The following is a 24,898-nucleotide window of genomic DNA, read 5'->3' on the forward strand; positions in this document are numbered from 1 at the left end:
TCTTCTGTAAAAATTCTTCTGGATTCTTGAAAAATAGTCACGATGTTGAAGTCCATCCTGAACACAACCTACAGGTAAAGGACTTTATCTGGATGTTTAATGTCTGAAGAAGTCTATTGTAGGGTTTTGGATGGTGATGGTGAGATTAAAACACATCCTGACCATCTGGCTCTGTGAACAAAACCACCGCCGGAGCATTCACACATCAGCCTGCCTTGACGCAGGCCCCCAGCACCACCCCTGGACAGGAAGGTTCCTCAGTGGGTGAATCCATAGTGTTGTGGGGAGCCCTGGAGCCACTTAGGCAGAGAATTCGGAGCAGGGAGGACACTCCTGGGTAGCAGCCAACTCTCAATGAGTTCCCATTCTGCCCTATTTTTCATCACGAGTTCCAAGTTTTCATCTCACACAGGTAGAGCTGATTTGGTAGCTGCGGGTTTGGACGCGGAAGCTGTGCTGCTCTCCAGTAATCCTGAAGCTCGCTTTCCTCGAGTGACCTACAAGGCTCTCCCTGGGGAAGGAGGTGCCCAAGCTCCTCAGCGTGGCTGCTGTAGGAACCTGGGGTGCATCCTCCTTTCCTGATTCTTGACGTCAGGCTCCTACAGCCAGCCGTGAAGCCTTGCAAAAGCGGTGGAGAGCAGAGGGAGGGTGCCAGGGAGGAGAAGAAGCCATTGCGGTAACAGCTTGGAGGGGAAGCAGGGCATTTCTTCACCTAGGAGAGAAAAACAAGAATGAGAGCCAGCATCTAGGAAGAAGAGGACCTGCCGGCTCAGAGAACGGCAGGGTTGCAGCAGAGAGGGGCGGGGAGACGCGAGGACGCTGCATGCAGCGCGCTGGCTCCAGCGGTGCCCGCGGGGAATGTGACATCAGTGGCGCTGGGTGCTTGCGGCTGGACGAGGCAGCTCGCCTCAGCTGCACGGTGCACACCTCACCCGGGGGAGGACGCAGACCCCGGCCGGCGGCAGGGATGTCGGCAAAGGAGAGGCCAAAGGGCAAAGTGATCAAGGACAGCGTCACCCTCCTGCCCTGCTTTTATTTCGTGGAGGTGAGTTGGCCCTCTGCCTTAGCATAATGCAGATCTTCCCGCCAGCTCGGGTCCTGCACAGTGTTTGAGGCGCGGAGAGGGGGCCGGGGTGCACACCGCTGCCCCCAAATGCGCGACACCCAGGCTTCTCCATAGCTCCTCTGAGTGTGCCAGTGAGTGAGTGTCTGTGTCTGCGAGGCCGGATTGCTGGCCACTAGAGGTGTAGCTGCTAGGTGGCCTGCAGGGAAGGGATACCTGTGTGAGTGTGGGTCTAGCTTCCTGGCCTCCTGTCAGAGTGTCAGTGTGCGGAGTGTCGGTGTCCCGGAGGGACCATGATGCTGGCATTTTGGGCTCAGTGTCTTCAGTGTGTACAGTGCGTATCACGCCTTGTATGAGCTTTTAGTGAGAATTTGACCGCACACACACATGCCCAGTGTATGACTACTAAGCCTGTTTGCTTCATGTTAGGATCATTGACTGCTTTATAACAATTAAGAAAAATAAAAACACCAGTCTTCTATTATAACGGTGCTTACATTTGCTTCTAAAATTGAGTTTGCATCTCTAGGCACTGATTTCTTGGACTCTTGGTAAAATAATAATAATAATACTAATAAAAATAAATGACATCACTGATTCTACGTGGTTTATGTGTGTGCATATAAGTCTATGCAAACCAGCATTACAAATCAGTGATTAACATGCAGCAATATATTATAATGAAACTCTAATTTACAGAGATGCAGTATCTGAGGGAGGAACAATCTATGGGAGGAGTATGAAGCTTGACAGGTACAGTGACTCCATGCACTGTGATCCATTGCATTAGGAAGACATTTTTAAGCAAGCAGTTTCTTAAATCACATGCAGAAATAAGATGAAATGGGTAGGGCTGGCTGGAGAAATCAGAATGCTTTAGGCATGAAACTTGGTTCTCTATAATTAGATGTTGGGATATAAAGAGAACTGTAAAGACTGTTACTGAATTATAAATATCCCTCTTGCCAGCCAGATATGGAGGTTTTGTACTTCCAAGTACAGAGAGTAGATACTATATTTAATGATAGGCTAATATGTGGTGAGGAATAGTCAGTCAGTGCCTTGAAGTTGGAGGAAAAGCACTGTCTGAATGTTCTAACTGACAGCAGTATCTTTACAAATGCATTTTAGGTGGAATAAATCCAAACAATACTTTTAGTTTGAAGAAAGGTGTTTGTGACCTGTATAAGACATAATGCTGAGTGATTCCTTCTGTGATTCAAAGAAAAGGAGGAGGGGACCCATACTATTTGTTCTGTCTGTTTAATTATTTGTTTGATTTAGTTTCATCCTTTCTCTTTCCATAAATGGTTGGTAATGAATGAGGGAAATTTTTTTCCACAGTAGTCTAATTATGTTGCACTATAATGAAGAGATTTTGCAAGAAAAGAAATTGTGGACAGAGATTCCATAATGACAAGGTTAATAGAATTGGAAAATGAGATCTCTGCCATCAAGTCAAATCTGGTCAAGCCACTTGTCGCTTTGCTAATCCCCTGACAGTGGTTCCTGACTATGCAAGGCTTTCTTGTCTTGTTTCAATGTAGTTTGTGTAGAAGAAATCTGTTTATTGCGGAATTCCACATCCAGGAAAAAGCACACTTTAGGTCAGCCAGAAGCTGACCATACGTCAACTGAAGTGTATGGCTCCAAGGGAAATATATTTATGAAAGGGGATGCAATCCAGAAGATTAAGGTAATCCCTCTAAAGAATCTATACGTGCACTCTTAAGGCAATATGTGTCCCTTAATCTAGGAGATTTTTTAATGATGAAAATGTTTCATTTGAATTCTGTCTCTAGAAACAAACACCTCACAAATAAACTACATCTTATCCATGAATGGAATGATAAATGTCTTATTCACAAATGAATGATATAAACTATATCTTATCCATGAATGGAAGGTACTTACTTAAAATTCCCAGTGTCCCCTTTTGACTCAAGATATCGACTATGAGTGAATTACTGGACACAATTCATGGAGTTTGATTGAGCATTTATGACCTTGTATCCTGAAGAAATGGACTTCTGAGAAGAGCCACAAAATTGGAGAACAACTCATCTCCCTGTAAGTTAAATGCATGAAGCACCAGTAAAAAGCCTTCTGAAAATTGAAAAAGACATTAAGATACCAATTTTTCTAAGGGTTGACAGGAGGCACCACAGAGTTCCTTTGGAATGACTCATTTGGAAGTCTTTGGGTATGAGCTCTACATCTTTTTTTGAGGATGAATAAATACAACATAAATGAAGATGTCACTGAAATTCTCTAAAGCAATGGTACTTTACAATGTAGTTTCCCAAGGTCTTTATAATTAAAATACAAAAACAACAAACTCACAAACAAATCACTTTCTCTCACCTATCAGCCAAAATCCCATATTTTAAGCCTTATGATTTTAAGATCATAATTAAATAATCAAAGGACTAAAAGGACCAAATAGTAGGAAATGATTCAGGGTCTTAAAATCAGTGATATAATCGATATTTAAATGTTGGCTTTATTTAGCTTTCTGATGGCCTAGTTGATAAGGAATTGTGCTACTAACTCAAAGGCAGGCCATTTAAATCCATCACCTGCTCTGCTGCAAACAATTTCTTTACTGCGTTATTTACAGCCTCTGAAAGCCCACTGGAGGGTCAGCCATGAGTCCATTGTAATGAATGAGTGAGTTAGGGGGTTTCTGAGGGGGGTTTTTTTGCATTCTTGTGGTTTTAAATAGCTCTTCAGGGTCTTTATGAGTTATGAAGAAACTTTCCCTGGGAATTAAAGAGGACAAAACTTTATGAAAGAGGCTATTATATTTTAGTGAAGAAACTGAATTGTCATAGATGTTAAACTTGCCCAATGTAGAAAGCAGTCAGAAACAGAACTGGGTGTAAACTCAGAGACCCTTGTCTTAACCACTCCAACACTGAATCTTTCAATTGTTGGAAAACAATATTCACATCGGCAAAGTGACTTCTTATGATTTCTAACTGAAGAGAATAGGGAGATACAGTCTTATACATATTGACAAAAATGGCACAATGTTTTTCTGGCTACAGACCAGCTTCCTCAGCTTGGGTCATTTTCCTCCTGAAAACAAGAAGAATTAGACAGGGTGTAAGGTTGATGCCCTTCTCTGACTCTTTAATACCCCTCACATACATGTAGGAAAAGAATGGGGAGACTGGCAGCTTGTGAGAAAAGCATGTCATGATATCTTCATTTGCAGCCCTGAGGATTACACTTAAACAGTTAAGCACTGGACTACTAGTTAAAGGATTGACAGTTCAAACTCACCCAGAAATCTCTATGGGGTAGGGGTAGGGGCGGGGGAATCCCTGTAAATCTGTTTCTGAAAAATTCCAGCCTTGAACATCCTGTGGAGTAACCTCCTCTGTCACACAGGGGGTTCTCATGAGACAAAATCAGGAAGACAGTGATGGATCAGAAAGCTGGACAATGACTAAGGATGACAGGAAAAAAAATAAATAAACGATGCCTATGAGTTGTGCTGGAGAAGAATGTTGGACATACTATGGACCACCAAGAAAACAAACAGGTCTTTCTTGGAGAGGGTGAAACCAAGTTCCTCCTTGAAGGCAAGGATTTTGAAGCTCAGTTTCATATATTTTGGATACATGGTTAAGAAGAACTAGTCCTTGGAAAAGGATATCATACTCAGAAGGATGGAAGGACAGCATAGGAGAGGAAGACCCTAGATGAGACAGATTGACACAGTAACTAGAAAAATGGGATTAGGTGTGCCAGAGTCAGTGAGGCTGTCTTAGGATAGGTCAGGGTTCAGAGCTATTGTACATAGGGTCTCTATGAGTCACGGGCAACTCGATAGCACATGACAACAACGATGGTGATGGTGGGTTAAGCTAAATTGTCTAGCCACTCATATCAACTAGCCTATTCAGAGTTTACCAACCTTGATGTCTAGCAAATATCAAATTAACTGATAGATCTTTTTTTAACATAATATGTTTATGTTCCCTGTTGTTTGCCAAGAAAGGGGTTTATAACTGACAATAATTCAGAATATCACTGTTGCATGGTCTATTGAAGGGCAGTTAATGATTTCTAGGGACCTTTTTGTCTGAGCAAATTTGGCAATTCAGCTTGGTATTATTGAACTTGGGTTAAGAAACATCATCTTATTAGAAGTGCCCTCAAGCAAGCAAGTCCAAGGTATCAGGTTGGGCACAAAGGCAGGTAAAAAGGAATCTTCCACTGAAGACAAGGTTTCTCTTGCCTTTAAAGTTCCAAAGCACTCTCCAAGTGATGACTGTATCACTTACAGTAGCAACGGCCACCAGTGTGGCACACCTAGAATTAGCAAAGCTCTTTCAAGCTCAATGACCCAAAATTATATGTGATAAGGAGGTTTGCTGTATACCTAATACATTTTTTAAACAAACTTTATGGTTCACCCTGCATTTTGAACTACAATTCTATTCTCTTTAGGTATATTTTCAAGGAAAATAGCTCATATCATGTCAGTTCAAAATGTAAACAAATGACAAATTACTTTTTATGCCAAAAGGTATAAATTATTAATGTAAAATAAAGGAATGAGAGAAGATGACTTTTATTTAGACACTGCTTTATGGCATATGTTTTTATTAATGATTTGATGTTTATTCTATGAAACTGGGTAGTTATATTTGACTTCTGTGCACTGCATATTTTCACAAGGCTGAGTTCTGATGGCCTAGTAGTAAGGAGCTGAACTGCCAACCCAAAGGCAGATGAATGCCATTCACCAGCTGTCAGATAGAAAGATGGGTAATCTTTTGTGAGATTTAAAGCCTCTGTAAACCCTCTGGAGGGTCAATGATGACTTACTACTGACTAAACAATGATGAGTTTTTTATTGTGGATACATGTTGTTATTGTTGTCAAGGCTATGGATACACAAAGGAGTCTGACACTTCTTGCTTTTCACATACATGCATTTATGTGGACACACACAAGTAGAGTGATAATGTCATGTATCTTTCTAATTAGCATAAAATAACAGTATCTGAAACTTCAAGATTTAGAGTATTTCCCTCAAAAAAACTAAAATTATATATAAAATTTTCAGTAATAAGGATATTGTACTTAATAATGAACTCATTACAGGTATTTTTCATTTTAATTATTAAAAATTAAAACTAGATGGTTTTTCAAGAGTAGATCATCTTCTACCCTATTTTCATCCTAACCTGTTTTGTCTTATTTTCTCTCCACTAGAAAATATCCATCAGTTCTTGATTCCAGCAATCATTGGTTTACAAGGTTTTCATTCTGCCTCTTCATTTTCCTCAATGTGGAAATTATATAACCCATTTGATCATCTTGCTGAGAAATAGAGCTAGGTTACTTACTTTTGCATAAACTTTAGAATCTGTGGGATGTACAAAATCATGTGTCTGCCTTGAATGTACAAAAATAGTGGTGGTAGATTTTTCTCCTTTTCTAGATTGCATAAATAGTCTTCTCAAAGAAATACTCAAACCTTGCCAACTGAAATGAGCTGGCAAATCTTTCTGCCTCTTTTAGAATTACAATGCACAAAGTCTTTTGATAGAAAAGAATATGGAAATAGAAAAAATAATAACCTAAATTCCAGCAACATAGTTAAATTGTGACGTTTCTACAAATAACACAATTGTATATTATATATGGGACTTGCAATAAGAAATTGGTTTTTTTTTTAATGCTCCATCACTGTTTTACTGGCCAAGTCAGTCAAAATGTCTGTGCCCTACTTCTCTTTAACAGGATTTAATTATTTTAGTCTTCTATCAAATAAAACTGAGGGGGATGATGACAGAATTAATAATAAATAATTATGTTTGCAAGCCTCTTTTATGCAATACACCATATGTATATATTTAATTCCAAAAGGCATGCAGGAATTAAGCAAGAGAGTGAAATGTTGAGGGCATATTCACCCATCTTCCTCTTCTATAATACAACACTGTCTCAAATGTTTCCAATAATAGATTAAAATGAATAATAAAATGAAATAAAGATACTGGCTATTTCCATGGGCTTTTTAGCCATTGTGGTATCAGAGGAATGTATTCAGAAGAAGTCTTATTGAGATTCAACCTGAGTTGTGGGATAAATCTTTTCTCTTCACTCAATAGCTGAAAATTAGTTTACTAGCATTATTCACAGTAACTGATTTAATTCTGACTTTGTTGTGTTAGAGGCACAATGATTGCCCATCTAAAAGCAGCTGCACAACTGGTATCTTTGAGTCTCTTAGGGAAATTAATAAGGAACTGTTATAAGTAAGAAGGAAGACTTGGAGTGAAAAAAATTAAGTAGAAACTGAAGATCTAAGACGATAATAAAAGGTATAAGAAGATTCCCCAAATAGAGAATGTTTGGACCAAATAGGAATGAGAGGTGGGGCAAAAACATATAAAATGGTAGGTAGGAGTAAAGTGCATTCAATTTATGAACACAGAGTAAATACCTACTCAACCATTTGGGTTCTCTAACAAAGCTGGTTAAATAAAATAATGATTATAAGTAGAATTATTGCTGCTTATCTTGAGAATATGTTGCAAATATTGTCCACAGTAAACATATCCTCTGGGTATATATGTATAAAGCAGGAACTGGTTCTCAAAAACTTTATCTATTAAAAAGGTGAATGAATGTTTTGTTAAAGAATCTAACCCAATAAAACAATGTATTCCAAGAACTGTTAGAGATGTGAAAAGTCCTCTAATTCAACTTTTATTCCTTCATATCACATGTGAGAAAATGATGACTTCCAAGGTTACCTGTGTTACTGAAAGTTCAAGATCAGATCAGTAATAGAACCTCAGTCTCCTGACTCCTGTTCTAGTGCTCTTTCTTAATTATTACTATTTCTAGAATTCTTCATAAGAGAAAGTTTCCCTCTGGATATTAACATTTAAAATACAGGTCATTGTAACTCTTACTGTAAAGAAATTGTGCTAGTTGTTTGGAAGCTACCTACATAACAGTGGTGCGTAGTGTACCACATCACATTGGATTTAACAACATGTTAAACCAATCATGAAAATATCTTATACTGTCTAAAATTTTGAAGCTATTTGGAAAGCCTAGTTACTAATCAAAATCAGAGGATTGGAAGTGATTTTTCTCTTTCAAATGGTCTAATTACCTTCCTCTTATTTTATGGAAAAGTAAGAAAAAAGAAAGTTTGGAAGGTATAAGAATACAGTTTTATATTAGCAAAAGCATAACTTAATTGTTATTACTGTTGTTTATTATTTTCACACACATTGCTTCATTTTGTCCCTTAAGTAGGACTGAGAAGTAGATATTAACTCTCTTCTACCAACAAAATAACTGAGGTTTAGGAAGGTCGAAGAACTTGTCTAAAACTGGTAGACTTGAATGGGTGACCTTTTGGTTAGTAACCCAACACATAATACACTATGCCACCAGGGTGACTTCATCTTGGCAACAGAGTGAGATAAAGAATATAAACTGTAGAGCATCTAATTTGAAAAATCTTAACTACCAGAGGGTTGGTTGTTGTTGTTTTTTAAAAAAAATAAATTATCTGGGAAAAAGGCTTCAACATCATTGTGAAATGAAGTAATTTCCTGTTGGTCAAGTGGATTTTAGCATATGGATGCCAAGGGCAGAAATACTAATTTGGACATAATTAATGTTGAGGTGTTTTTGCTTTAGCAAATTTGACACTGGATCAATTGCTCCTCAGGTCCATTAGTGTTCATTATTTTCCCCCCTTTCTCTGTTCATTTTTTCTTTAATCAAAAAACTATGTCAATCAAAAAGAAGGAGGATAATTACTTTCTTAGTTGCTGTAACGGGAGGGTTTATGTAAACTTCTTCTAAAAAAATTCCTTTAGACCATTTAGAAATAAATTAAAGAGAATGCAAGTCATTAAAATCAGTATATTTTGTGAAAAATAAAAACAGAAAGTTAGCACATTTAACAATGCTTCTCGAAAGGTAGTAACAGAGATGTGTAGGTTTATTGCTGACAATTTAAAGTGCTCCTTAAAAGTCTTTGTAATGGAATTGCCTTTAAGTATAATCATCACCTGATAAAGACCTAGTCACACTTCCAGAAACCTGATAGGACAAGCAGGTTGAGCTCTGACATGGAAGTTGGTGGTTTGAACCCACACTGTGGTCCATGTTGAACAGCCTCTAAAGATTGCTGTTGTTGTGTGCCTTCAAAAACTGATCCATATCTGAGCCTCCAGCAGATTTTCACAGGCAGTAAATTGCACAGATTTCCCATCTTTCTCCTGCAGAGCAGCTAGTGGATTCAAACCATGTAACTTTGGGTTGGCAGCACAGATCCTTACCACTAAGCTGCCAGACCTCCCTCTAAATAAAGTCTATGGTGCAGTTCTACTGTGTAACACACAATTTCTAGAATTTGGGAGCTGATTTGACACAACTAAAACAACAATTACACTTTGCCAAAAAGGTCAAAAGTTCAAAAAGAAACAATGTTACATTATAAACAATAGTCTCCAGGAAGAAGTGCTAAAATGAAATTGTTGTTGTTGTGTACCATAGGGTGGGAACTTAATTATTATTGGTGGTTTATTTTATGTCTTTTAGGGGAATTAATGGGATAATTATGGGACCATTGCTGACCTTGTTAGTAGTCTATAGTGGACTCTCAATACATTTTCACAGAAAGGTTAGAATAAAATTGTACTATGGTTCTGGTAATCTAGTGGGTAGGAAATTTCTCTGCCAACCCAAAGGTGGGCTGTTTGAATCCACCAGCAGTTTCATAGCTGGAGAAAGATGGGCAAATCCTTCCACCTCCCCCTCTGCAGACATACTGGAGGGTCAGCTACGAATGAGTTCCAACTCAACAGCAATGAATTGAGAATAAATATAAACTTTCTTTTAGCCACTGGAGATATTTTTATAAATTAAATTATAATCATTATCTGTTAAAAATCTTGTTTGTCCTTATAATTTCTTGACAAACTGAAGAATAAGTCAGTGTCAGAGGAAGATTATGTTGTTGTTGTTAGGTACTATCAAGTAAGCTTGGACTTAGAGTAGCCTGATGTCCAACAGAAGTAAATCTTGTAGGATCCTGCACCATCTTTAAAAATCTCTGCATGCTTGGTAGGGTGGAGGGACAGCGCAGGAGAGGAAGGCCTTCTATGAGGTGGTTTGATTCAGTGACTGGGGTAATCGGGATTGGGTGTATTTGAGACATACAGTGCGATTGGCACAGAACAGAGCAGAGTTTAGGGCTGTTGTACATAGGGTTGCTATGAGTTACAAGCGACTTGATGGCAAATAACAACAACAACAACAACAATGCTTTGTTACAATCGTCTTACATCTATCTCATTGAAGATCTTCTCAAAGTCTGCTTAAGTCCTTTTTTCTTCTTTATTTTATGATCAAGAGCATACCCATGGATTATTTGAGATTTGAGGCTTCAATGAGAAGCATTGAAGAATCAAATATCTTATAGTATTAATTTTCATAGGAAATTGTTTTAGTTATACAAAGCACACATGTCAACAAAGACATGGAAGATTTTTTGCCCAGAATAAATTATTAAATACAATATTTTGCTCTTTTAAATGAGTTTCGGGGTTTTTTTTTTAGTCTGCTCATTAGCTTTGTAATTTTGAGCACATTATTTGCCTATAGGAACCTCAATTTCTTTATTTGCAAAATTATTAAAATACAACAGTTAGTTAATGTTATGAACCTTGAATTATATACAAATTAAACAGCTAACAATTCTGAATGTGTTGTCAGCACCTAGAAAATAAGTTGTATTTCTCACTTACCTATACCATCACCCTCTAATCATTCTTGCTTAAATTAAACCTTCTCTATAGCTTCAGCTACTACTAGATTTCCTAGTTAAGATTTTATTTTCCTTTAATTACATACCTATGTGTATTTTATAGATTCATGGAATAATGGAATTATTTATGTGTAAATAAATAAACAACAAATGCTTATTGAAACACATGCTCATTTTTTTATTGGTAAAAGCCTGTACACATTCACAAAATTAATACCACTTTCCTGTGGTCTCCTTTCTTGACCTAGTTGGTGCAGAAAAATTGACATTTACTGAACACCTAGAGATGGAGGGTCACTGAAGGAGAAGACAACTCTCAGTGAAATGTGTTGACTCTGTGACACCAGCCAGGAGCTTTAGTGTTTTACAGATGCTAAGGATAGCACAGGATAGGGCAGGTTTCAGGTTGGTGGTTCATAACACTGCTATGAGTCATATTTGACTTGGCAGCACCTAACAACAACTCTATGTTAATTCTATAGTTACTGCAAATACTCTTTCCAAAGTTGTTAGTCGTTTCACTGTCTATGAACCTCTGCCATTCGCATCTTTCCTGAGTTCTGTGGTACCACCCATGAACTTGTTAGCATCACAGACTGTGCAAAGTAAATCATGTATCTTCTCATATCTCAGTATAGCTGCTATGAAGTAAAAAAAAAAAAGTTCTCCACATGGAATCATTGATGCCATTAATGTGTTTTGCTATGAAACAAAATATTTGAGTGTATATCACACAGAGGCCCTTTGAAAGGAAGGCAGGATGATCCAGTTTTTAAAAAAAAATTAGCCATGAAAACCCTATGGAGTACAGTTCTACCCTGACACTAATGGTGTTGTCATGAATGAGAAATCCACTTGACTGCAACTGGTCTAAATGAGTGAGTCAAAGTATAATCCAATTCTTTTTTTAGGGAGGATGGATATATCCAAAAGAAATAGCACATTTCTCTTCCTCCTTAGGTGATCACCTGGAGACTTATAGTTTGAATGAAGTTTGAATGATTTACACAAGAAGCTCTTCCAGCTGGAAAGACTTTGACGTTGACCACAAAATCTTCTCCACAGGAAAAATTACAGAAATATGGACAATAATCTATTTAAAATTATACACCATAAGGGCAAAAATTTGAACAACTCTCCTATCCACAGTTTGTTTTGTTTATACTGTTGGGCTGCTGACCAAAGATCTGTGGTTTAAACTTAACAGCTGCTCTATAAAGAATCTGTTGTCATTAAGATTTATAGCCTTGTAAATGCAGTGGAGAGTTGTCATTGGTCGGAATGAACAGGATGGCAGTTGAATTAGCGTGTAAATGTCCATTTAAATGTTATATGCAAGAATAAAAATTATTTGATGGTGAAATAATCATAGTAGCTCCAGACTTACTGACATTATTACATGGATAATATTGACTCTAATGATGTTTAAAATAGGTAGAATAGGAGATAATTATATAAAAGTTACTTTTATTTTTACTTTTAAAGTTTTATAACAAAAACAACCCTCTCATTGTTATCAAGTCAGAACCTACCAATAGGCAACCCTCTGGTGGATTTTAAGAAGAAGGAGATGGTTCATCTTATTTCTGTGAACAGCTGGTGGACTGAACCATCTGGCTTAAGGCTGGTAGTGTAATTTTTACCCATTATACCAGGAGAGCTTCATAAACTTTATGTTGTTTTTGTTGTGTACTATAAATTCAGAACCTACTCCTAGCTGACTCTTCAGAAAGTTTTCAGCTTCATCTAAAGCAACACAAATAACAGCAATCATATAGTAGTAAATTTGTTTGGCATTATTTATTCTGTTGGTCAAGAAATCTTAATTATTAATAATAGAAAGATAGATTCAACACACCAACCTCCACTTTCATCTTGGTCTTACTCTTGGCACTAATCTTTTAAGTGCCCAGGGGTGTGTTTCAACATCAAAAGTCTAGAGTCTTCTAAGATGTGACATAAAGAAGATTATTACACTATTGGATCAGAAAAAACTTTAAGAAGTGTTCATTCACATTTCATAGCTCCCATGACCAGTTTCATTTTTGTTTCCTTCCCGACTCCCTCTCTGCGTAGAGAGCTGATGGTATAGGAAACTGTGTTGCTAACTCAGAGGTGGCACCTTTCTGACAATTTGACTCCATCAGCTGCCCTGGGGAAGAAAGACAGACAATCTCTTTATGTGAGATTTACAGCCTCTGAAATCTCACTGGAGATTCAGCGATGATTTGCTTCTGACTCCATAACAATTTAGTTGACAACCTCTCTACCTTCCTGTGATTGTTGAAGTAGAGATTTTTTGAAAAGGCATATCATGCTTGGAAAGGTGGAGGGGCAACGAAAAAGAGGAGGCCCCTCAACCTGATGGACTGACATGGTGACTGCCACAATAGTATTGAATGTATTAGAGATTATGAAGATGGCACAGGGTAAAACATACCTGTTGCTCATAGGGTCACTATGAGTCATGCTTGATGGCACCTCACTACAACAAACATAAAAAAAAACGTGAACTGGGAGAAGGGAACGGGAGGGGAAGAGGGTAAAATATGCAACAATGAATGAATGAAAACCCAATGTCTCTAACCATTCATTAAAATTACTATTTAAAGAAAAACAAAACACATAAGAGATGACTCAATGAAACACCAAAGCTGCATGAACTGAGCCTCAGTCCCACAATCTTCCCTTCAATACAAACCCATTGCCATTGAGCTGGAAGTCATAGCTGACTTTATAGTGGAATTTTGGAGTCTGTAAATCACAGGAGAGACAATTGTTCATCTTTCCCTCTTGGAGCTGATGGTAGATTATAATTACGAGAGAGGAATCACCTTTGGGTTAGTAATGCAACTCCCTATAGACTAGTCCACCAGCAGCACTCCCTACAATCTTCCTTTTGCAGCTAGCAATGTATTGTTTATTCATTGTCAAAAGGATATTAAAAACCAAACAGAAAAGATTGGTCTCCAGTCTAAGTAGAAGTTGTGTAGTATAACAGAGGGGCAGGACTAAATTTAGACAGCAAAGAGGAAGATGGACCTTATTCACTCCAAGAATAATATGGGACTCTTGTGATTAACAGAGTAGATAGTTTTGTAGTCAATAGTAGAGATTGATCAGAATTTGGCAAGGGATAAGCAACGAAAGAACTTCAAAGCTGTGGATGTTCCTTGAAAAGGAATGGTTAGGAGTTTGTCTTTAAATTTCTCTGTCCTCTATTGAGCCTATCTGGTGGCCTAGTGATAAGAACCTGTGCTGTAATCCCAGATATGCATGGTTTGAATTACCAGCTGCTCCACAAAAGGTCAAGGACTTAGTCTTCAATATAATTGAAGCTTGATATCAAGAAAACAAAGATTTTAAAGACTGGGCTAATTGGCAACCTTATGATAGATGGGGAAGGGATTGAGGTTGCTAAAAACTTCAGCTTGTTTGGTTCCACAAGCAACATCTTGGCTCCAGCAGTCAGGAAATCAAAAGTGAATTGCATTGCGAGAGTCTGCTGTCAGAGACCTCTCTAGAATACTAATGAGCACTGATGTCAGTCTGGAAATTAAGGTGCTCCTGATACAGGCCATTATCTTTGCAATTACTTGATATCCACCAGAAAATCAGACAATAAGGATGATAGAAGAAGGATCAATGTCTTTGAGTTATGATGAGGGAGAAGAGTGTTCAACATATGGTTGACTGCAAGGAGAACAAAGAAATCTGTCCTGGAGAAGGTGAAACCAAGCTGCTCCTGGAGGCAAGGATTTTAAAATTCCATCTCACATACTTTGGGCATGTGGCTACAAGGAGCCAGTGCTTAGAGAAGGGCATTATGCGTGGAAAGGTAGAGGGACTGCATAGGAGAGGAAGACCCAGGATGATATGGATTGACTCAATGACCAGAGAAATGTACTTAGGTCTATCAGAGGTTGGCTCAGCATAGGGCAGGGTCCAGAGCTAAAGTGCATAGGGTCTATATGAGTTGCAGGTGACTCAATGGTACATAATAACAACACCGCAGAAGAAAAATGCGCAATCTCCTCCCATGCAATTAACTGCTTCTGAAAACCCACTGGAGGGTCAGTTATGGGTCTATTCTGACTCAATAGTATAGAACAACACGAACAACAACAATCTTGTATTATGTTGTTGTGTACCATTGAGTCGGAATTGAACCATAGCTGACTCTCTGGGTTTTCAGAGGCAGTAACCACATAGAACAGATGAAAGACACTTCCCCTGACAGAAATAACCAGTACATTCAGTGTCCCCCACCCCGCATGTGTATCTTGTCCTTTCCTTTTACCTGTTATATCAGCATCCCTTGCACTCCCACCTCATCTGCCTAGCACCACCCACCCCCAGCCAACCCTTGATATAAAGGCTTAGGCTACCTGTCTCTTCTGTGATATCTCATGCCTTGCACTCCCGCTGGTCTTTCTGCTGATGTCTGTCTCACATTTAAGAGGCTTTAAGTCCAAATCCCAGGTTTCAGCTTCAGGGAAGGATTTTTGTCTGATACAGTACTGAGGAAATATTCTTACCCCTAAGCTTCTGCTCCACATTGTCATTTTGTGACTTTGTGTCTCTTCTCTTCCTTTTGTACCACACTGCAGCCACAATAAGATAATTTCCAACGTGAGGACTAGGTCACTTCTAGATCTGGTATGCTGGGGTTTTTTTGTGGCCTGAGGACTTGAGGCTCGCTGTCTAATGCAGGCCTGGGGCTGAATGTCCCATCTTGCCTGGAGGCCTGATTATTAACAAAACCAGTGGAATTCTGAGAGTACAGGCTTTAGGAAGAACAGAGTCTCAGAGCCCTCCCTTGTGTGAAGCTGTGGGGTTCCTGACCCTGAGTTAGGGGGAGGCAAAAGGTGAACCTAGACTCCAGAAGTTTGTGGAGCTCTGAGGATAGATCATTCGGAAGGCTGGGCTTTAAAAGGAGGAATGTGGCATCAGGATTGGAAGAAGACTTGTCAACAAACTACATTATGCAGATGACACAACCTTGCTTGCTGAAACTGAGGAGGATCTGAAGCACTTGCTGCAGAAGATCAGGGACTGTAGTCTTCAATATGGACTGAAGCTTAACATCAAGAAGACAAAGATTCTTCACCACTGAGCCAATTGGCAGCACCAATGGAGAAGAGATTGATGTTCTTAACAATTTCAGCTTGTTCAGCTCCACACTCTTGGTACCAGCAGTCAGGAAATCAAAAGACAAATTACACTGGGAAAATCTGCTGCCACGGACCTCTCCAGAGTAGGGAGGGAACATCAGTCTAGAGACTAAAGTTCACCTGATCCAAGCCATGGTCTTCACAATTACTTGCATCAGAAAACTTGACAATGACTAAGGATGACAGAAGAAAAATCAATGCCTTTCAGTTGTGGTGCTGGTGAACAGTCTTGAATATACCATGGACCGCCAAGAAAACAAATAGGCCTGTCTTGGAGAGTATGAAACCAAGTTTTTCCTTAGAGGCTAGGATTTTGAAGTTATTTCTCACGTACTTTGCACATGTGACCAGGAGGGCCTGGTCCTTGGAGAAAGATATTATGCTTGGAAAAGTGGAGGGACAGAGCAGGAAAGGAATACCTCAGGTAAGATGGACTGAAAAAGTAACTGGAGCAATGGGAGTAGGTGTGTCACAATCAGCGAGACTGGTTCAGGTAGAGCAGGCTTCAGAGCGATTGTACATAAGATCACTATGAGTCATAGGCAATTTAATGGCACATAACAACAACAACAATCACATAGAAGGAGTTTGCCTGTCTTTCTCTTGAGGAGCAGCTGGTGGATTCGAATCACACATCTTTGAGATCACAGCACAGATTCTTACCAGTACACATGTATAATTTATTTATGTCTATTTTCCTTATTTGTAGGATGTAGCTAAGAAATGATAGTACCTTCATCAAAGGGTTTTAGTGAAGATTACATTATGACATGTGATGTCCTGTAAATATTGTTGTTAGGATCTGTTTAGTAGGACCCTAAATGACCCTATAAACAAAACTATCCTGTGCCATCCTCAGCATTTTGGACAAACCCGTGCCCATCTCATTTAGGATCTTCCTCTCTTTTGGTGATTCTCTACATGATGTCTCCTTCCATGGAATAGCTTCTCCTAGCAATATGCTCAGTGCGTGAGAAATGAAGCTTCACAATCTTTGCTTCCAAGGAGCATTATGGCTCCATTTTCCCCACCACATATCAATTTGTTCTTTTGACAGTCCATGAAATAAAGTCAGTACTCTTCTCCAATACCACAACGCAAAGACAACAATTCTTTATCTATCATACATATTGTTCAGATCCCAGAGAAGTAACAAGTGATTGAAAAGACCACAGCCTGAATCAGGCATACGTCAATATTCAGACTGAGTGACAATTAGTAGCATTGAATACCACTGAAAGAAAGGATTTAGGAGTAATCACCTTACAACTGAATTACAGGTCCTCTGCCTCAGGTCTTATTCATTCACCAAATAAGTTTAAGGAATAAAGTGTTTTCCAAGACAATGCATTTCATTGTATTTTAGTCTTAATTATAGATGAGGAGCAAATCTCCACTAACTCAGGTTAGGACTGGTGGTTACAAAGCCTCCTACTCCAAGCTAAAGGTTACATCAATATCCAGGTAATAAAAAACCACTTGTCATCATTTTAGACTTTCCCGCTGCATCCCTGAATGATTGTAATTAGTCTTTCCAGAGCTTTGAAAACATAGTTTATAATCAGGCATAAAGACGTAGACAAATTTTCCCCATTAGATTCAATAAGTACATATACTGTATTTGATAGCTATTATCTATTAACTAGCACTGCCGTTTAGAGAACCTGTTTTAATTTTCTCTGTGTGCGTGTGTTCTTTAATGCTAACAGAATCATTAGACTAGAAATTCAAAATAAGAAGCATTTTATTGCAGTAAACATATGCAGGGATCTTCTGATTGGAGGATTTTCCTCATACTAATGACATTTTTAGAATGGTTTAAATTTAGCACCTCTGTTGAAATCATTCACAGATATTTCACTTTGAGGACACCTAGTATGTCTTTCCCCATTCTAGGTAGGTTGGAAATGTTCTGCTTTCAAGGATTTTGTCCCTGACTAGGAGTGAGAAATAGAGTAACAATGGCTGCCCGCAGGACATCTGCTGTGACAGAAGCATCCTTGGCACTATCTCTGTGCTGACAGAGAAAATGATCCAAAAGAAGCATTAAACACTGGAATGCATTTTGGGACCTAAATGTGCCCAATTCCTAGTATTTTATTTTAGGAGTAATTTGGAAGGGAAGGTCAAAATGGGAATAAAGCAAACTATAATTCAGATATAACAAAAAATTCTTAAGATACAGTATTATTGTGACCCTGGGTGGCACAAACTTAAGCATTTCACTAAGGTTGGTAGTTCAAACCCACCATGAAACACCTTGAAGATAGGCTTCATTATCTGCTTCTAAATGATCTCAAAAAATACTTTGTCATTAAGTAGAAAACAACTTACAGCTGACACTCCACTGAATTTCTGAGGCTGTGTATCACACCAAACAAGATAGCCCATCTTTCTCTAGAGGAGACTCGAAAGTCCAATGAAGGGTCAGGATTACAAATAACAAAGGGGAGCAGTTCTACCTGACAAACAAAGGGTCACCATCAGCCAGACTCAACTATTCAGCAAATGACAACAGTCTCTTTCTCTCTCTTTCTCACACACACACACACACCCCAACATTGGAGCAACTGCAGAGGGAATAACGTGTCAACAGACCTTGGCATTCCATATTAGTAACGCAGTCAACTGAGAGAGCCTACCTCCCTTCTCCCTTGGTGCCACTTAAGCCCCTTTTACACACGGCCATCTCACGCCTTCAATCCTTTAAGCTGGCATTCACATTGATGCCTAGGGTCATCTTTTCCTAAAAAGCATCAGACTCTTGCCAGATGGCGACATGTGGCCGAGTGGGGCACAGTGGAGGAGAGCACAGGCTTTCAGGAATTTAACAGCCCTGATCCCGATTAATGTTCCTGCCCCTGAGAGCTATGCAAGCTGTGAAATTATCTAGGGCAGTATCATCATCCTAAAAATTATGACCGCAAAAAAGTATATGAGGCTTGAGTTAGGTATTAATGAAGAAACTGTCTAAATGTTCAATAAATATTATTTTCTTTTTTAGGTTTGAATGAATGTTCAATAAATTCAGTTTTCAGTAACTGAGCATGAAATGGGCTCTAATCTGCAGTAAAAGGAATAATTTTTATGTTTGAGTGATGGAGAAGAAATGAGAAGAGAAAAGGGTATTTATATCAGAAACAGATTCGTTTCACATTGCACACATCTACTGAAACAATCATTTGGAATTGGGGGAGGAGAAAAATTTGAAACTCAGGAGCATAGCACTTTCGAGCATGTTTCCTAGACTCAGGCAGAACCTAGGTTACCTACTTGTCACCATTGAGCAATTTATACAACCTGTTTCAGCTTCAATTATCCCATCTATAAAATGGTATAATATTAATACTTGCTTTATTACTTTTTATTATATATATTTTATACATACATATAATACTATTATTATTGTTATGTGTATTCAAGTCAACTAGAACTCATAGTGACTCAATAATAGCCTATCCTGAGCCACTTTCACTGTCTCCACCACACCTGCCCTATTACTATAGTCACTGTGTCAATCCATTTCAACCAAGGACTTTTATCTCCTGCACTGACCCTTCACCCTTCCCTTCCAAGCATAATGTCCTTCTCCAAGGACTAGTGACTCCTGGTAACATGCCCAAAGTATGTGAAACAGAGACTCAAAATCCTTGCCGATATGGAGCAACTTGGTTGCATTCTTTCCAAGATAGACCTGTTTTGTTTTTTTCTTGGCAGTTCGTGGTATGTTCTGTGCTCCGCTCCAGCACAACCCCAAAACATCAATTCTTCTATCATCCTTAGTAATTGTCCAGCTTTCTGATGTTTGGCAAGTAATTGAGAAGACCGTGACCTAGATTATGTACACCATAGTCTCTAAATTGACATTGTTGCTCTTTAGCACCTTGGAGAGGTCCCTGACAGCAGATATTTCCCATACAACTTGTCTTTTCAGAGCTTCTGTATGTAGGGTTGCTGTATGTCACAGATCACTCAATGGCACATAACAACATACTATATTAGTTGTTTTGTGCGGTTTTGTTTTGTTTTGTTTTATTTTTTATTTTTATTTCAGTATCTTGTTTAAAGTCAACAAGACTTTGTGGAGGGCCTTTGAATTTAAAAGTCCGTTGTTATTACTCTGGAGGAGCATTCTTCTAAGTGGTACAGCACTCTTCTGTCCATATACTGTTCTGAGGTAACCTGGGGTTGCTGTGTTGCTGAACCTTGTGCCATTGGCGTGCCAAATGCCATAACAGTTACACATGGTGGACAGTGTTTGGTGGAACTCCCAGGTTAAGACAAGTTTGGAAGCAGGAGTGGCAGCCACTTCCTAAACATAATGCCTATCATAAACGCTATGAACTTTGATAAATATTGATAGTTATAGAAAGGCTTCAGGCCTTTTGTTCATAGGCTCACTATGAATTGTGCTAAACTTGATGGTAATCAACAACAGTTAGAAGAATGTTAATTGTGAATCTGAACAGAATGAAATTGTTTACAATCTTAATTCCTTATTCATCTATTATGATGCTGCTAATTGTTCCAGTGATGAGAATTTTTGTCTTCTTGAGGTTGAGATGCTATTCACATTGAAGACTCCAGTCCTTCACCTTCTGCAGCAAATGTTTCAGGCTCTCCTAGATTTAAGCAAGCAGGTTATCATAATGCAGGTTGTTGATGACTTTTCCTCCAATCCAGATGCTGCCTTCTTCCTCATACACTCCAGCCTCCTGAATGATCTGTTCCACATAGAGATTGAAAAGGTGGGAGAAAGAACACATCTCTGACACAGTCCTTTCTTGATTTTAAATCATGCAATGTTTTGCTCTGTTCTGGTGGTAGCTTCCTGGTTAAGTATAGGTTTTGCATGAGCACAGTCAAATGTTCAGGAATATCTATTTTTCTCAAGGTTAATGATAATTTCTTGTGATCTGTTGTTGTTGTTGTTATGCGCCATCGAGTCACTTGTGACTCATAGCAACTCTATATACAACAGCCCTAAATAAACCCTGCTCTGTCCTGTGCCAATCACACTGTCTCCAATACACCCATCCTGATTACCACAGTCACTGTATCAATCCAACTCAGAGAGGGTCTTTGGGTCCTATGCTGTCCTTCTACCCTCCAAAGCATGATGTCCCTCTCCAAAGACAGGTCCCTCCTTACAACATGTCCAAAGTATGTCAGACAAAGCCTCAGAATCCTTGCCTCCAAGGAGCAGTCTCGTTTAACCCTCTCCAGGCTGAATCTGTTTTCCTAGCAGTCCATGGTACCCTCAATACTCTTCTCCAGCACCACAGCACAAAGGTATCAACTCTCCTTCTATCCTCCCTACTCATTGCCCAACTCTCCGATTGCAAAGTGATTGCAAAGACCATGGCCTGTATCAGACGCACCTTAGTCTCCAGAGAGACACCATTGCTCTTCAGTACTTTGGAGAGGTCCCTAACAACAGGCTTCCCCATTGCAATATGTCTTTTAATTTCCTGGCTGCTGTTGCCAAGAGTGTTGACTGTGGAGCCATGCAAACTAACGCTGTGAACAATCTCAGCCCCTTCACTATCCATCCTGATGCTGCTAATTGGTCCAGTAGTGAGAATCTTTGTCTTCTTGATATTGAGCCTCAATCCATATTGAAGACTGCAGTCAGATATATGCACCAACAACCAGAGACAAAGAAGAGGAAATTCAGGACCTTAGCTTCCTGAATTCTTTCTTTCTCAGCATTCTACCGTAATTCTGATATTCATCAGTAGACAGCTATTTTTTGTTTGTTTGTGTTTGGGCTTTTAAAATTTTTTTATTTTGAACGTTATACTGCTTTACTTGTTCTTATGTGCCCTCGAGTCACTTGTGACTCCTAGCAAGATTATGTACAAGCCAACCTTATCATCTCTGACACATTTACCCCCATTATCCCAGTCACCGAGTCAATATATCTCATTGAGGGTCTTCCTCTTTTTTGCTGTCCCTCCACACTCCAGAGCATCATGTCCCACTCCAAGGACTGATCTCTCCTTGCAATAAGCCCAAAGTATCTCAGATGGAGCTCCAGAATTTTTATCTCCAAGGAGCAGGCTGGTTTCATCTTCTCTAGGATGAACCTGTTTGTTCTCCTAACAGTCCACTATTCTTCTCTGGAACCACAGCTCAAAGGCATCAGTTCTCCTTCTATCATCCCTAGTTGGCCAGCTTTCTGATGCATAGCAAAGACCATTGCTTGGATCAGGTGCACTTTAGTCACCAGGCTGACATTGTTGCTCTTCAGTACTTTGGAGAAGTCCCTGACAGCAGACTTTCCCAATGCAACTCTTCTTTTGATTTCCTGGCTGCTGATACCAGGAGTGTTGATTCTAGAGCCAAGCAAACAGAAGCTGTTAGCAATCTCAAACTCTTCACCATCTATCATGATGCTGCAAATCGGCTCAGTGGTGAGAATCTTTGTTTTATTGATGTTGAACTTCAATCCATATTTAAAGCTGCAGTACTTGACCTTCTGCAGCAAAGTGCTTCAAGTCCTCTTCAGTTTCAGCAAGCAAACACTGGTTGGTTTACTTAAAGAATTTGCATACACTGATTTTCCAGCCCGGATCTTTCCATTTCCTTTACCCATCACTTGCTCCACTCATCAAATTGTGGGACCCTATGATTAACACCAACTACCCTCTGCCCATCCTCACCCCTCTGCTCCCACCCCTCCCCTACTTGAACCCTCATACATGTTCTACAACAGTGGTCTTATACAGTATTTGCCTTCATGGATTTAGTTAGTTCACTCAGCATAATGCTCTTCAGCCCCCACCCCCCAAGCTAGGTAGTGATTTACAAAATCATCGCTCCCTCATTGCTCCTGCATGCTGCGTAGTATTCTATCAGATAAATGAACAATAATTTCTCAATCCATCCAATCATGGTTGGACAGTTGGACTCTTTCCGTGTTCTTGCAATGGTGAATAACATTGCTTTGAACATTGGTGTCCAAATCTCCATCTTTGCCTCAGTTCTCATTTTCTCAGTGTCTATTTCAAGCAGAGGAATAGCTGGGTAATATGAAATTTCTGTGTTCCGTTTTCTGAGGAAATGCCTAACTGCCTTCCAGAGTGGTTGTATTATTTTACAATCCCACCAACAATGTATAAGAGTTCCTATTTCACCATATTCTTTCCAACATTTATTACATGGTGTCCTGTTAAACTTTGCCACTGCTACTGGGGTGAGATGGTATTTTCATTGTGCTTTTGGTTTGCACCTCTCTTTTTGCCAGTGAGTCTGAGAATGTTTTCCATGTCTTTTGCCCATTTTGTAATTGTGTTATCATTCTTTTTTCTTGTGCAGGGCCCTGTAGGATTCTGTAAACTTTTTATATGAGATGCTTGTCTGAAATGGTATTGTGAAATGTTTTTCCCCAGTCAGGAGGTTTTCTTTTCACTCTGTTGGAAAATCTTTTTGATGCCCACAGGGATTTAATCTTTAGAAGGTCCCATTCATCAATTTTATCCCCTCCAGATTGTGCATTTCTGGCTGTATTTGGCAGTATCTTTATACCATAGACTAGGCCTTCTAAACTTGATCCACCCTCCATCCATCAAACTCTGTAACCCAAGATTAACAGCCCACACAAACACACACACACCCTGCCATTCTTACCTCTCTGTTTCCGTTCTCCCCCCTTGGCTCCTCATACATGTTCTACAATAATGGTCTTATACAATATTGGGTTTTTTGTCAATTCCTTCAGAGCAGCTTGAACTTCTTCCTTCATTACGTCAGGCTCTTGCTCATGTTTTATTTTATGAAATTCTTCTGTGTGAGCCAGTTCCTTCATCTCCACTAGGAAATATTTTTACAATTCAGATTGGTCATGTTGATAAAATAATTCCATTAAACTTTCCTAAGCCATTAAATGTGCTTCTCTGTAGAGTGAATATTTGAAAATGATATTATATGTTATTTGAATAGAAGTTAATATTTCTTACATGATTCTCAGTTACAAAATACATTTTGAAGACCCAAAATATGGGTAGATTATGCAATCTGGTTTAAAAGTTCAGTATTTTACACTCAAAGAAACGAAGGAAAAACATTTCTAGGCTTATAAAAATCCTATTTCTAAGTACAATTTGAACTATTATACATCTTTTACACTAAAAGTGTGTAGATTGCAGAGCCCATTGTCATCAAGTCCATTTCATGTTACAACGTCTTTATAGGATGGGGTAGAGCTGCCTCACAGGGTTTCTATGGAGATTTCTAAATTATTAGAGAAAAAATAATCTCTCAAAACTTATTGCCACAGAGTCAAAACTGACTCATAGCTGACCCTCCAGGGCATTTCCCAAAGTTGTATATTGTGTGAGAGGAGATTACCTGTCTTTCTCTAGGGATGTCTGATTTGCATTTGAACTGCCAGAGAGGCACTGACTTTGGGTTAGCAGTACAGACAAAACTCCCAGAACTCCTAGGTGAAAAGATGGCACAGATTGAATATTTTTTAAATTAAAACTAAGACATTTTTAGTAAACATCTCAGACATTATCATGAAGGAGTGATTTATTGGTTTTGACTAAAAATAATAATCTCTACTACAGTAGAAGTCTATGTGTGTTCTGTTGTACATAGTATTTTCAGAGGCCTGCTATTTCAGAAGTGGATGGCCAATCCTTCTTCCTAATCTGTCTTAATCTGAATGCTCAGATTTGGAGAAGCATCTGACAGACAAGCATTTTACAGAAAAAAAGCAAAAGATAGTTCCTAATTGTGGAGTTAACCATTAGTTTTCGTGTTGTCCCTTCCCTTTGTCACAAGTGTCTTTACCCACTTATTTCCCACCTCCACCATCCACCAGTATCCCCA

At 39.0% G+C, this 24,898-nt stretch overlaps 1 protein-coding gene across 2 annotated transcripts in view; it reads left to right on the forward strand.

Moving 5' to 3' along the window:
• Positions 1 to 755: 755 nt before the first annotated feature.
• LOC102865338 (lipid phosphate phosphatase-related protein type 4-like) overlaps positions 756 to 24,898 on the forward strand; it is a 62,011-nt gene continuing 37,868 nt past the window's right edge. Inside the window, exon 1 of one of the 2 annotated variants that reach the window (XM_006882435.1) lies at positions 756 to 1,045. In XM_006882435.1, the coding sequence (XP_006882497.1) occupies positions 824 to 1,045 (222 nt within the window). In that variant the 5' untranslated portion in view covers positions 756 to 823. The remainder of the gene's footprint in view (positions 1,046 to 24,898) is intronic. The other variant, XM_006882434.1, reaches the window with a different exon arrangement.

Source organism: Elephantulus edwardii, unplaced genomic scaffold (assembly GCF_000299155.1).
Source record: "Elephantulus edwardii isolate Elephantulus edwardi_28Jun2011 unplaced genomic scaffold, EleEdw1.0 scaffold00020, whole genome shotgun sequence".
NCBI lineage: Eukaryota > Metazoa > Chordata > Mammalia > Macroscelidea > Macroscelididae > Elephantulus > Elephantulus edwardii.